Source organism: Mixophyes fleayi, unplaced genomic scaffold (assembly GCF_038048845.1).
Source record: "Mixophyes fleayi isolate aMixFle1 unplaced genomic scaffold, aMixFle1.hap1 Scaffold_46, whole genome shotgun sequence".
Classification (NCBI taxonomy): Eukaryota; Metazoa; Chordata; class Amphibia; order Anura; family Limnodynastidae; genus Mixophyes; species Mixophyes fleayi.
Genome location: NW_027448146.1, coordinates 12,501 through 27,500, shown reverse-complemented (window position 1 = coordinate 27,500; position 15,000 = coordinate 12,501). Strand labels below are relative to the sequence as shown.

Below are 15,000 nucleotides of genomic sequence, written 5' to 3'. Positions count from 1 at the left end.
GGGACAGAGGAGGAGAGCAGAGGATGGTGACAGCGGGACAGAGGTTGGTGACAGGATGGTGACAGCGGGACAGAGGAGTGGCACAGAGGGTGGTGACAGCGGGGCAGAGGATGGGGACAGCAGGGCAGAGGAGGGGGACAGAGAGCAGAGGAGGGGGACAGAGGGGCAGAGGATGGGGACAGAGAGCAGAGGATGGGGACAGAAGGGCAGAGAAGGGGGACAGCAGGGCAGAGAAGGGGGACAGCGGGGCAGAGAAGGGGGACAGCGGGGCAGAGGAGGGGGACAGCGGGGCAGAGGAGGGGGACACAGCGTGAGAGGGGCAGTGGAGGGGGACACAGCGTGAGAGGGGCAGTGGAGGGGGACACAGCATGAGAGGGCAGAGGAGGGGACAGCGTGTGAGAGGGCAGAGGAGGGGACAGCGTGTGAGAGGGCAGAGGAGGGGGGACAGCGTGACAGAGCAGAGGAGGGGGGACAGCGTGACAGAGGGCAGAGGGGGCAGTGTAAGAGAGGGCAGTGTGTCTGGATGCAGAGGGGGCAGTGTGTCTGGATGCAGAGTGCCTGAGGGCAGAGTGTCTGGATGCAGAGGGGGCAGTGTGTCTGGATGCAGAGTGCCTGAGGGCAGAGTGTCTGGATGCAGAGGCATTTTGCATACAACTAAATAAGTATTTCTGTCCTGACCTAAATACTTATTACAATTTTTTCACCCAACTACTTCTAAAACAGGACTGCTCAAAAATTATTTTGGAGGGGTGCCTTGAAAAAATTTGGAGTCTCTAAGGGTGCCACGAACTGCAAAAGTTTGGGAACCACTGGTGTAGACTTTTTAAAGTCATATATTGATCACTCCAAATAGTCATCTTTAGGTATTGCACAGAGCAATATTATTAATATATATCACACACTCACACACACACACAGTACAGTTCAAAAATAGAAGTGTTAGTAGTTTATTTTTTATCAATTAACAAAATGCAAAGTGAATGAACAGAAGAGAATCTAAATCAAATCAATATTTTGTGTGACCACCCTTTGCCTTCAAAACAGCATCAATTCTTCTAGGTACACTTCCACACAGTTATTTGTATATATTTATACATAGACTCAAGTTTATTTTTCTTAAGATTTCAGCACCCTGTACTTGTTTAATGTTGAATACCTGAATATGACCATTTTTATGCATGTTTCTATTAAAGCACTTTATATATAAAAATAATCAATAATAAAATAATCAATAATTGTTTGTCTTCAATGGTCAATAAAATAACATACCTTTACCTCTCAATTGTACTGATTCCATCAGGATAGTCGTGATTTTAGGAAACTATCCTGATTAGCCAGGAGCTTGTTCTGGCATGAGGGCCAGCTGGGACGTATTTCTTTTCACTTTACATACATGATGTGTGAGCCAGTTAGTGCTGCAGTCTTTATATAAGGGAGGATGGGAGGGAGATGTAGGTGGCTGGAGAGAAGTGCAAGCTATGCCCTCCATGGTACTGGCCACACCGCTAGTGGGAGGACACTTCTCACAATTTGCCCTTTATAGTTTTCAGCCCCAGGCCCATGTGGCCATGAGGAAAACAGTATAGAAACAGTTCCCTAAGTTAATAATTGTGGCAACACCAAGCATCCATATGTCATTGTCTGCTAATAGAGCAGTGTTTTGTATGGAGGGAGAGATGAGGTGCCTTCATTCCCAGTTACACATCTGTGTCAGAGCATTACCTTCTAAATTTAGAGCTGATTTAGGAAAATGGTCACTTGTGATTGATATCATTTCCGTTTGTCACTACAACTAGTTTGATTTCAGTATGTTCTTACCTTAACCTGTATTTCTGGAGATGCATTAATGCCACTTATTTTCTTTTCCACAGGAGACTCTACAGGTGTTCTGTCTGAATCTGCTCTCTCGTCTCCCTTATGTAGTAATGCTGATGGGTCTGGCTCTGCTCGCTTACATTCCTCCTGTACTGATCTGCACTCTTGGTTCGCTCGCTCGTGATCTGCATGTAGTACAGAGGTACCTAGGTCTGCTCTCTTGTCTGCATACACGGCTGGTATGGAGCCTAATTCTTCTTCCTCATCTGCCTTCTGGACTGGCTTAATGCTCGGGTCTGTTCTACTGTCTTCATCCAAGACTGGTGTAGAGCCCAATTCTTCTTTCTTGTCCTTCTGTGCTGGTTTAATGTCCGGGCCCTCGTTATTTTTTCTCCTAGCAGAGATGTAACGCCAAGAAGCAATGGCCACCCCTCCAGAGGCAGCCAGGAGAGCAGCGGCCAGACCCATGCCCTGCAGAGAAGACATCCTTCTCCACGGCGACCTGGTATGTAATACTAACACTACACACACATCTCTACATCCATGTGCTGAGAAAGGACATCAGGAAAGCCGGAACGAAGAAGAAATTGGGAGAATCAATGTGTGTTTGTAAACAAAACAACGCTTGGCACTGAATGCTCCACCCCAGCTCTCGGCCTTAACACTTCCGACAGCAAGGGGTAGGGAGGGGAGTGGCAGCACATAAAGCTACAATGGAGAGAGCACTGCTTCTGTCATTGGGCATCGCCTTCTGCACATTTCTTCAAGGTGTATTAACAGAGTGCTTGTCTTTGGCTGCGCCTGCTGTAGTTTATAAGTGACCCCTCTGTCCGATAGCTGACGATGTGAAATGTATAATCATTTCTTGTTACTTAAACGAAATCTTAGTATGTTCTTCATATCGAATCACAGGCGTGCACAGCACATTTAATTATTTCCATTATTAATCCCCTTTATCAGCATCATCATCATTCTCCATTAACCCTTCAACCTCAATAATATTCTCTATGAACCCCTCATTCTCTTATTCCCCAATAACCTCTCCCTTCATCATAATTCGCCCCCTTTCATCAACAATAACATTGTCTACTAACCCCCAAATCTTCACTCACTCAGACCTGAGTACTTCAATAATAAGCTGCTACTAGATCAGTTTTTGTTTTCCTTAAAAGGTTAAGTACCCATTAAGCATACACTCAATAATAAGTTGTCTTATCTATCCTCCCATAAATCATCTCATTTTCAGCATCTCTCTGGAGGGCAGGTAAGTATGGCTGCCAGTCACACACTCAGGCGCTCAGCGTAACCTGCGAAGACAGAGGGGGTAAGAAGGAGTGGAAAAATAAATAAATAAATATATATATATAACCAAATGAACCTAAAATATTCCTAAATTGCACCCCCCTTCAGCGTTGCGCACTGGGCGGTCCCCCCCTATCGCACAGCCCTAGTTACGGCCCTGTACACAGATACATGTATAATATATAACTTTTTCATTTTTGGCTTTTTCAAAGATGAAAAAGTCAGCTCAGAGCAGACGAAATGTGTCAGATGTCTGTTGGATGATTTTGATTGCATGTCTGAAAAAAGCAGATCTTCTTAGAGCATCAAATTGGATCCTATGCACATTTGGAAATCAGAATTATTTTCAAGTAAGCTATTTAACCTGTCTTCACCCATTGAAACAGAAGCACACCTGATTGGGACTACAAACACCTCTTCCGGCTGTTGGAACTTCACAGGGGAAAGATTTTTCCTAACAGCCTGTATGCCCTTACTTCATACCATCAAAACAAGACTTAAGGGGGCGCACTATATATGCGTGCTATTTCTTGGGTGAGAGTTTTATATTTCTTCACTGCCATCTATTTATTTGGTCCTACATTTATGATTGTCATTCCTGTTAGACAAAGTGTACTGGCCACACACTTTGTTTCATTTACAGTTGTGTCAGTCTCTATATTGAAGATTTCATTAATAGACATTTATTATTTGAACAAAGTTTGCTTCTGCTCAAATCAGGCACACATACTATCTTCCTTTTATGGAGTCACCATTTTATGCATTATTTTGAATGTAATCATTCTGAGATATAAATATATATATTCATATTAATATTTTTTTGTATTGGCCAAAATAAAGTTTTATTTGGTATGTAAGACAAGGTCCGCCATCTTTCTCTATATATAATCTATCAAATATTTTAATATTATTCAACTATTGTAGTTTGTTCCACGGGCGCACCTTACTTTGTATTTGTTTGGAATTTTAAAAATATGCAGAGCGCCCTTACTCAAAATCATAATAGACAGCCTGTGTTTGTTTCCACAGGAGACCACAATCATGGGTTGCCCATGCCATAGTAAAAAGCCACTTCAAGCTAATTTGAACAGAAATTGTATCTCTATGAAAGGGGAGGCATAAATAAGTTTGTCAATCTCTCAGAGGCTACCAACTCTGTGTTAAAAATCAGGTGGGACATTCCCAGCCTCTTGGCTGTAGGGTTCAGGTGAATTAACAAGATTTATACCACAGGAGTAGCAACTTTGCTAGTTTATTGGTCCCAGTATAATAAACACTAAGATTGAGATTGGCTGCTGAGAATTATGCCTCTCTGGAACATGTTCATTGTTGTGGCAGTCAACAATAGTGTGCAGGTGACACTTCCCAATCCCTATTTGGACTCAAACAGATGAAAAATATTTTATATTCAATAAAGTGGTGAACTGTAGTATTTTATTCAATAAAACTTTATTTTAAAATAGTGTGTGTTTATTTTACACTTTTAATATAATGTTCAGGGGGTCTTCGGGATATACAGTGCCTATAGAAATCATATTCTGTGGGGGGAAAAAAACAAGTTAGGAGGATACAAAAAGATATCAACAGCTTTTACTCTCCCTCTGTACCTTGCAAAGTATTATAGGGAAGTGGAAAGTGTATGGCACCACCAACACAGTGTCTATATTGGGCTGTCCCTCCACTTCGAATGATAGAACCAGGAGGATATTGATCAGAGAAGCTACCAGGAGGCAAACGGCAGTTATGAAGGACTTACAAGTTTTTATGGCTGAGATTGGATGGTCTATGCATGTGACAACTATCTCACAAAGCTGCCCTGTATGGCAAGGTGGCAAGAAAGTTGCCTAATCTGAAAAAATGCCCCACTCAGTCTCTTGGAAGTATCTGATGCTATGTGGCTAACTGTTGAATTGTCAGACGAGACCAAGAAATAACTTTTTGGACTGAGCTATGGTGCAAACCAAACAAGCACACCACCCAAAACACACCAAACCTACTGTGAAGCATGGTAGTAGCAACATTATGTTGTGGGGCGTTTCTCTTCAGCAGGGACTGGGCGATTGGTCAGGACTGAAGGGAAGATGGATGCTGCCAACAACACCCAAATTCCTGAAGAAAATCTGTGTTCCTCTGCTAGACAGAAGATTGGCAGGTGGTTCACCGTCCAGCACGACAACCCTAAATATACCGCCAAGAAAACAACACTGTGGATAGGAAGGTAAGTGTTCTTGACTAGCCAATTCAGATTTCTGACTTAAATCAGATAGAAAATCTTGAAGAGCAGTCCACTTGGAGCAGTCCATCACCACCAAATTTGGCTGAACTTGATCAACTCTGCAAGGAAGAAAGGACAAATATTCCCCAATATAGGTGCATGAAGCTGGTATAGACATATTCAAACGGATTGATGGCTGTAATTACAGCAAAAATTGCCTCTCCAAAGTATTCCAGGGGAATTATCACTTTTCCAACTCTGTTATTCTAGTTTTTCATTTTTTTTATTAATTTTCAGAACTGTTGCCTTTTTATTTCTCCATTCATTGTAAGAAGAAATGTGTAAATAAAACTGGAAAAAGGTAGACTTTATTTCTTTAGCTTTCCAAAGTGTAACGTAACAAAAAGGTAATTATTCTATAGGCAATGTAGATGGTGAGTGCACCAGCAAATACGCTTCTCTGACAAATGGGTCCAATTAAAAGTATAAGCCTTTTAAGTAGGTAGCTTTTTTCCAGTCACATAATTTAGCTATACACGTGTATACCTTACGTTTTAAAAAGTCTTTCACTAAATTATTCAGGTTCTTGGTTTCTTCTATTACCCCCATCATAACTAGTGTCACACAGGCACTTCCAATCAGAAACTGCAGTATGCCAAAGTACCCATAGTGAAATACAGTGAGAGACCATATGGAACTAGGGCATGGTTATGCATTTGTGTGTGCCTACCACAGTGGCCATCAGCGGGAAAAATAAAGTCTCAGGAGGACATGCAAAACGATCACAAAATACTGCCAAATGCACTTCTCCATTTAGCTGGGAAAGGTACTTAGTAACATAAGTTGCTTTCAAATGTAAAAAATAAATAAGCCATCAGAATAATGGATAGGCAGCAATAAAATATATGTAATATATGTGTGCAAAATGATACAAGTCTTGGTCCAACTCTCCCCTCCTGCACTTTCCTGGGTTTTCCTTTGGCGCAGGAAATCCCAGGTTACTTTGCTCAGTAAATACATAACCAGAGAAAAATAAGCCCGCGCTCGGTATATACCACATTATATGGTACCAGCTGCTTGGCACTAAGCCCGCGCTCGGTATATCCCATATTGTATGTGGTACCAGCTACGTGGCAATATAAATGCCCATATATGTATACAAAACAAAAAGAAAGTTGTCAGCGCTTATCCTTTAAACTGCATATCTGTGTGTGTCTAGCAAAATGTCCATCAAGCCTATTTAAGGCACATTTGGGTGTGGCTCACAAGCCAGCCTTTGCTAGATGTAAACCCCTATGCCTGGGAGGTGAGTGCATCTGATTTCAACTGCATTTTAATAATGTTTAAAGCATATAGGTCAGTGTAGGACCTGCATACAATGAGGTACCCTTGACGTTTGGATGCAGGCTTAAGTGTTTTGTTCAAAATATGAACAAATACCTCATGTTTTCATTTTGCTAGACACACAGATATGCAGTTTAAGGGATAAGCGCTGACAACTTTCTTTTTGTTCAGTAAATACATACCATGCTTTCTTGTGGTGGAGACATTAAAATACAAAAGGGCGACACAGAAGTACAAAACGCAATATAAAATGGTTTCATAACACATAAAGACCCGCAAGCAGTAACTGACAGTCCATGTTCAGCTTTGCCAGTACACATAGAATGTTACTAGCATCTTTAAATAAAATAAAAGTATATAATGTTCAAGTATTGCAAGTAGGATATTTAAAAAAAAAAAAAGGTCCATATCCAGGGGTAATTAATCAAACATTGTAAAGCTCAAACAAAAAAAAACATTGGCAGAAATTTCTTTAATGAACAATTAAATTAATGATCACAGTCTTGTACAGCTGAAAAGACTTTGTGACAGAAAGTGTTTCTAACAAATACCATGACTGGAGGAATAATGGATGAAAAGTAAAACCAAAATGAAGAGGCGCGATTGAAAGGGGAGGGGCAGGGGGACACACACACACAAACAGGGAGAGCAGCAATTCTTATAATGTTGATGACCGTTGCAAATTGAAACTCATATCTGAATTCTCTTTCAAAGAGTAATCGCCTTTTTAAACTTGATAAAAATGTGGGTGCATCAGACAGCACATGGTAAGACATTATTTATAGTCGGATGCCGTTGTTCAATGCAGCTGGTGTGTACACCACCTTGTCTGCTAACCGGATTGAGACTGACATCACCAACTGCCTTTTCCTCCTTTCTTTTTCTTTTGTTGCTGCTTTTTCTTTGTGCCAGCAGCTCCCATTGGTTTCTGGTGTCGAGGGGGTATGACATTGCTGGTAGAGGATGAAGGGGCATTTGTCGCTGCCATGCCTGGTCTTGGAGATGTTGGGGGACTGCTGGCCGTTTTACTTGCATCACTAAAATATTATAAATGGTATACAGAAAAGCAGTCAGTCAACAATCTATGATAAAGAAATCATCTTGTACTACCTAAGCAAGCAAAAGGTAAAATGTAGGTCATTTGTTTTTTATATAGGTGTGCAGATAAGTCTATACCCATACAATCTCAGTATAGGTGGTAGGTTTTATTTGTAGGCTTATTTGTGGTTTTGCAGTCTTCTTATATGCCTATATTAGGTGGTCATTGTCACAGCAATCAAACTCATAGCATTTATTATGCACTGTACCTGTCATCGTATCAATTAAGTCAGAGGTTTATTATTATGTATATAAAGTGTGACAAATTGAGGTCACAAGGCATAAACAAGGGGGTTGCAGGTGAAGACTGATGGGGCTACTGTTGCCCAACACTAGTCCCAAGAAGTTCTTGTTTACTTTCTAGCACAAAACAAGTGAGTTATAGAAATCTGAAATATATGATGTACTGCATATGTTTTTAATACATGTGTAAGCAAATTATTTCAAAGCTATATATATATATATATATATATATATATATATATATATATATATATATATATATATATATATATATATATATATATATATATATATACACACACACACACACACATATATACATATATTACATATATACACACACACACACACATATATACACACACTGCTGCTTACTGATACAGAGGGAAGCAAACTTAAAAAGATATAACTGATGGCACCAAAACATATATTAGGTTTACATCAATAAAATGATCATTTGGATCACTTACAAAAATTGATTACTGGTGTTTTTCCACCACACAACCAGTAAGAAAGAGAAAACTAAAACTAGAAGCAATGGGCCTCCGGAACAGTCTGGAGACACGTTGCGTTTGAGATTTTACAGATATCTACGCTCATTTTCCCTCACGTCCCATAGAGGTGTGCAGAAATATGAGCAGAGATTTCTTACTGTACCAACCATTAAAATGCGCATCTGAACAACAAGGCGATGTTCAGCAGTACCTTGCGCTGAATTGAATCTGCCACAGAATATTTTATAAGTGGTTCCAGTATATGTACAGATTAATACGTAACCCTAACAGTTTTCCGTAACCATCACTTTAGACCTATCTATGGTGGGCAACAGGCAAAGCAAAGAATAAGGCAGTGCGGCAGCAACCGACTTCCACGTTACGTGACCTCAGAGTTCACGCTGGAGGATGGAGGAAGAAGTATAGCATACTCACCCTACTTCCTCTGTGCGGACCTTTTGAAGGTTGGAGGGCCGCAAGTACAATCCTCCAAAAATGAGATGTTGGCGATCATTGCTTTATATGATATAGCTGATGTCAATTTTAACAGTGAGTTTCACAATCATGTGACTGCAAACATTGGTTATAACACTAATTTGAGAAAACACCACAGGGTTCAATTACTAATTCCAAAGAACGCGGGGCGCGCATGATTACCATTAGTACGGTAATTTAAACACAAATTTTTGCTTGCAGCTCTGAGCCGCAAGCAAAAATCAGCATTGAAATTACCATACCAATGGCAATAATGCGAACCTATTACCGTAGTAATGGTAAGAATGCGCAGGCCCGTGTTATTCTAAAGAACAATGTGGGGAATCGAATATGCCCCCATATGTCCTACTTACAATTCAGCTGTTGCAGCTGCTGTGGCTCCCTGGGTCCCTTTGCCAATCTGTTCCTTCTTCTTCCCCTTCTTTTTACCACGGTAGTATGATCGTTCTCGCATGGGAAGCCATCGTTCTGGATCTGGGGTAACTTTGGGATCATAATTCTTGGGTAGTTTTCCTATAGAAGCAAAGTAAAGACTCAAATAAATATAGTAATTACTATATGTTTATACTTCATACTACCAGCTTAGAGCACAAACAAGAAGTGGCAATTTAGGAATGATGGCACAACAAAAACATAATGAAGCACATTTCAATACACATTTGCTAAAAGAATATGCCTGTAAGTAACAGACAGTTGTAGTGAAAGGGGTACCATAGATACTTTCACAAATTTATCTCGCACAAAAAATTCAAAACTTGCCTAACCATAAATTCTTGTGCTTATTGTGAAGCTAGTGTGGACTAAAATGCTATAGTGCGCTTCCACATATGGTACCATACATTGTATTTAAGCGAGTCTTGGGAAGCTAGCTTCATGGAGGCATAGCCTGCTAACAAGTAGAAAAATTGCTATGCCCAACATGAAATCAGGTTGTCTGCAGAACTTGTGGACCTCACAGAATTGCTGTTTATGCAACCAACTATAATCATCATTCTATTTGTGGGTATAGAACAGCTTGTCTGGTTAGCAGCGGTAAAAGATCAACTGGAAAGCAGTGGAATATTGAAATTATATGGACCTTATGTTTTGTTTTTTTTAAAAAAAAAAGATAGAAAATAATGCAAAAACCATGACCATCATATAACATACCTTTTTTTTTCTTCTTCTTTTTCTTAAGTTCCACTTGTCTGTCCACCATAAAGAGAAAAACCAAAGTAATGCATTCAAATTTCCATTGCTTTTCATACTATTAAAATAAGGCATTTATGTCTGAATTTAAGTACACAGTTAGCTGGTGCATTACAACCAGATATTAAAAAGTGGCCGACATATGACTAGTTTGCTGTCAGAATGACCACTTTGTACAGACCTGACTACAATTTGCTAATGTGGGTGGATATTGATTTGTGTGGCGTGTATGAACAACAGAAAACATTGTAGCATAATTATGCTATTGTTTTTATTGAAATGATTAGACTTCTCATTGAGAATAAATATTTATTTAGTGCACATTGGAATTTTTTGAAGTGTAATATGCAGCGCCAGGAGTAAAGAATATTGACATTGTATGGATAGCACAGTGCACTAGAGTGGTTAGCATGGCTGCCTCACAGAGCAGGGGACTTGGGTTCCCACATGGGCACTATCCGTGTGGAGTTTGTATGTTCTGGTTGTGACAAAAACTACACTTTATGATTTTCCCCATAGCTACTTTTACGCAATTAGTCCAACTCTTAAAATGTATACTAATTAAAAATATCAGGTTCTCAATACACTATAGATACTGAAAATGCACATTCCTAAAAAGGTTATTGGGACATGATATAAAACGGTACACTTTTTGTTTGTCACAATAAAGGTCCTTGTGTAAATACATGACTGCAAATCTAATGTGATGTATGTTATTAACGAAGCTATATGTTAACAAAAGATTATTTTCTTTAAGTGAAATACAGTGGATGGTTTCCAGTCTGAGTTAGTGTCTACCAAAATATACAAAGCAGTACAAGGAATTCTACACCACCTTTACAAACCCACTTATGTAGGTTTTAGATAAACCTAATGCAATGTCATCTAGCTGGCTTTCACTTGTATTAATAATTGTAAATATGCAAGTTCACTATTTTATGTAACCAGTGACCAAGTGTTTTACTTCACAATTGTATTCATTTTCCCTACAAAAGAGGGGACAAAATCACTGTATGCAGCTTCTGTGAAGTCTCATGGCAATTCTAACATACCCTTGTTCTTTGGTTTGCTCCCCAGCCACTTTAGCAGCCTTTTTCCGGATAAACGTAGCTCCAGTGGAATTTTCCAAGGCATCCACATCCACTTTTAAATGCATAGTGTCAGAAGAGGGCAAATGTTCACTAAGACTGAATTTCTGATGTAAGAAAACGAACGTGTACAGCTTTAATGATTCCTGTACTATATGTGGTTATTGCACAGAGAGATCCCCCAGCGCACTGCTATAGCCAGCAACACATCTGCTATTTCTGCTGTAGATAAAAATGCAAAAGTCTTAGTTGCACACATTTGCAAATGTATGTTAAAGCCACCCCCCGCCTCTCCACAGCGCTTTTGCTAATAGGGTGGTCCTAACTCTAAACAATGAGAGTCCCATATATTTGGGCCATACATATGTGTGTGTTTAAATTGAGAGCTAACTTACCAAAGAGGTACTCCAGAAGCCTCCAAATAGCAATCCAATGTCAGTACTCCCCCTCAGCTACTGACACAAACATGCATCTCAGACAAATAAAGAAATGGAAGTTGCTCAATCAATTTATAGGCTAAAGCAGGTGCTTGAAAGGGTGGGGTTATCCTAAAAGGAACAAACACACAGAGATCTCCCAGCACACCGCTATATGTGGTTATTATCAAATTTGAAAAGGGTTGCTTGACTGCTATAGAAATACTGCATGCAAACATCCACAATTCAGACAAACAAAACAGAAGCATGTATGTATGTATGTATGTATGTATGTATGTATGTATGTATGTATGTATTAATAAATGCCACCATACAGAAACAAGGGAGGAAAAAAGTGAAAAAAGGATACACTTTTGCTTTGTTAGCATCCACAATGGAATATGCAGAGATGAGCTGAGCCAAAGTATGAATATCCCTGGGATTCTGTCTGTAATCAAATGAGAGAATGATGAGTACAATGCTTCATTTAGTCATGTGATAACAGACATGCAACAGAAAATATAACAAGCACCCACTTCCATAGTTGCTCAAGGTCGTTTATTGCCTCCTTCTTCCGTCCATGTTTTAGTTTGAAGTTGGAAGCTTCTCTTATTAAGTACAAGTGTGTTGGAGAATTTGGCTGTGGAGAGAAAAAACAGAGGTACATAGATTACATTTTTCCCCCCAAAAAACTGGTTTGTGGATTTATAGAGTTCTACTCCATAAATGTGTAGTGTAGTTTAAAATTTGCATAGTAGATCTGTTCTATCAAAACAAAAAAAATATTGGTTATAAAACAAATATATTTCTTTTATCTCACCCAACATACCCAACCAGCACACTTTCTAAATATCATGTTATGGCCTTATTAATCCTTGGCAATACACTTTTGCAGGGAGACAAGTGTGTGAACCAGAGAGGAGTTCCACAGATATAGATTTTACATGTAGGGGGGGAATTCAATTGGCTGCGTTACTGTAAAAAGTAACACGGCCTGTGCGCTATTGCTGATATTATGGTAATAGTGCGCGTAATTACTGTTAGTACAGTGATTTCAATGCTGGCTGCTTGCCCGCAGCTCCCCAGGTTTACCGTGGTGGTATTCTGGTGGGAATTGAATTCTCCCTCTAGAATGACTAAAATAAATGTACAAATCACCTACTTGGTTTTCTTGGTACCAGATGATCGCTTGGTTGAATACTTCTATGGCACTGTCAATATCTTCATCATGGCTGTGCATAGTAACTAATGCAGACACCTGCACATTTTGTATAGCAATAGAATGAAAGCAGTTTTAAGAAAAGGCAGAAACTGAATACAAACATTACAGTGATGAATGGCAAACACACACAAGCAACAAAGGCATTGATACAGGTTAAAAAAAAAAACAAAAAAAAAACAACCTATAATAAATATAAATATATATATACATATACATTACACTATTACACCCACCCTACAAAAAGTTACTGGGTGGGTGCAGTTGTAATAAATAATATTGAAAAATGTTGGAGGTTACTGCCTACACCTGCCAGGACTGGGCAGACTGGTGAACAGTGATCTAACATACACTGCTGGCTGTAGTGCTCACATAGTGCCTGTTCTAATAGAAAAAACAATGGTTTATTCTATCATAATAGGACTCTGTGGGGCTCCAAGAGCCGGGTTGCAATTAAAAACAGTCGGGTAGAGCACCCAGGAAATAGGTGCTGGGGAGAATACGGATGCTGTTTTTAAATAGTAGGTTCTTAAATAACTTGTAAGCTTAACATGATCCACTTCATCAACACCACACAACTTGGTGGCTACATACAGGCTTGATCATTATTTCAAAACAGCTTCCCAGCTAACGGATATTATAGTGTGTTCTTTAAAAGGTTGTTTTCATGGCAAAATGCAATCCTCAGAGACTTGACTGGTAAGGAAAGGGCCAGGCAGACTTAAAATTTTTAACACAAATATTTGTGTGTTCAAACTTGTAAAAGCTTAGTACCAGTGAGTAGTTTGTTTCTGTGAACAGATCTGTTGGGTGGCAAACCATACAACCACAAATTATCATTTACTAATCACTTTGCACTTACCATGCCAGGTCTATGCGCCATTTCTTGAATGCTCTTCATTATCATACAAGCCTTTGTAACATTACCTGAAAATAAATTATTTGGAACTTAACTGGTTAGGCAGTTTGAGTAACTATTTTAAACCAAAGAGACATTATTTTCTTGTTTATATAGTAAGTGACTAACAAACCTTGTACAAGTTTCAACTGTGCCATTGTTAGTTTGATTTGGGGTGCAGTACTCGGATGCTGATCTGCAAATTCCTGCGAAATTAAACACACAACCAATATAATCCAAATTGATCTCTTGTTCTTTATTAATCATTAATTCAGGGGTGGTGAAGAACCCACACACAAAAAAGTTTTGGAGAAATAAGCTCACCAACTTGGTAACAAAAAAAAAATGCAAATGTAATTCTTAAAGAGAACCAATGAGTTGAAAGGTTTTCCACATTCAAATGGCTTTAGTTTAATAACTAGTACATGATCTTCTGCAACTTTTACCTGTAACAGGTCTATAGCTTTTGAATGCTGCTTCTCACGACACAGCTGGGCAGCCTGAATGAGCACAGGAAGCATATGTTCGGGGTTCTGAGCCTGTAAACTGGTGGACAGCTTTCTACATTGCTCTGCCTGTTGTGTAAAATACATACATTAAAGTTAGTGATCTAGCTATTACTAATTAGCACGGAAAATAATACATTGTGAAAACAACAACAACTATTAGGAGATATCTTTAAGAATCTGCTCCCCCTACTTTGAAATGGGGTTCTCTCGGTTTAATCACCTGTACTCACAGCAAAGAATGCACCAAAGTGATACAAGACAAAATAATAAAAACTTTGTAATAGGCGACAAGGCAGAGCTTCTTCCGCTGCAAGCTTGTGAATGTACCTACTTTTGCAATAATCAATATGAAAGTGTGATTACTTAGTATACAGAAAAGATAATGAGGTTAAGGCAAGCATTGAAGTAAAGTGAAAATTACTCCATACCCATGAAGAGCCAAACAGACTTTCATGGAGCATAAGCTGCAGGGAGTCCTATAGCTGTAGTGCAACAGCACGGACCAGTTTAGCAATAGCAAAGCAGCATAATACTGGCTCATCTTATGTTTCAATAACTGGACCTGTAGACTGGTTCCACCTGCTGTAGTCGCTATTTCATATAGTCAAAATAAAATTTTTTTAGAAAAAAAAAAAAAAAAAGACCGTAAACTGGAAAGGGACAGTTGAGTGGTATG

At 39.3% G+C, this 15,000-nt stretch overlaps 2 protein-coding genes across 2 annotated transcripts in view; both read right to left on the bottom strand.

Annotated features, from left to right (window-relative positions):
• LOC142134219 (ADP-ribosylation factor-like protein 9) overlaps positions 1-2,550 on the bottom strand; it is a 20,583-nt gene extending 18,033 nt beyond the window's left edge. The window contains exon 1 of the mRNA XM_075194541.1: positions 1,819-2,550. Within this exon, the coding sequence (XP_075050642.1) occupies positions 1,819-2,301 (483 nt within the window). The 5' untranslated portion in view covers positions 2,302-2,550. The remainder of the gene's footprint in view (positions 1-1,818) is intronic.
• A 4,582-nt stretch (positions 2,551-7,132) lies between these two features.
• Positions 7,133-15,000, bottom strand: part of LOC142134223 (signal recognition particle subunit SRP72-like) — a 9,346-nt gene continuing 1,478 nt past the window's right edge. Inside the window, exons 5-14 of the mRNA XM_075194545.1 lie at positions 14,262-14,390; positions 13,949-14,021; positions 13,780-13,844; positions 12,861-12,956; positions 12,235-12,338; positions 12,069-12,146; positions 11,247-11,381; positions 10,156-10,193; positions 9,360-9,519; positions 7,133-7,713 (exon numbers count right to left, since the gene is read on the bottom strand). Coding sequence (XP_075050646.1) covers positions 7,530-7,713; positions 9,360-9,519; positions 10,156-10,193; positions 11,247-11,381; positions 12,069-12,146; positions 12,235-12,338; positions 12,861-12,956; positions 13,780-13,844; positions 13,949-14,021; positions 14,262-14,390 — 1,062 coding nt within the window. The 3' untranslated portion in view covers positions 7,133-7,529. The remainder of the gene's footprint in view (positions 7,714-9,359; positions 9,520-10,155; positions 10,194-11,246; positions 11,382-12,068; positions 12,147-12,234; positions 12,339-12,860; positions 12,957-13,779; positions 13,845-13,948; positions 14,022-14,261; positions 14,391-15,000) is intronic.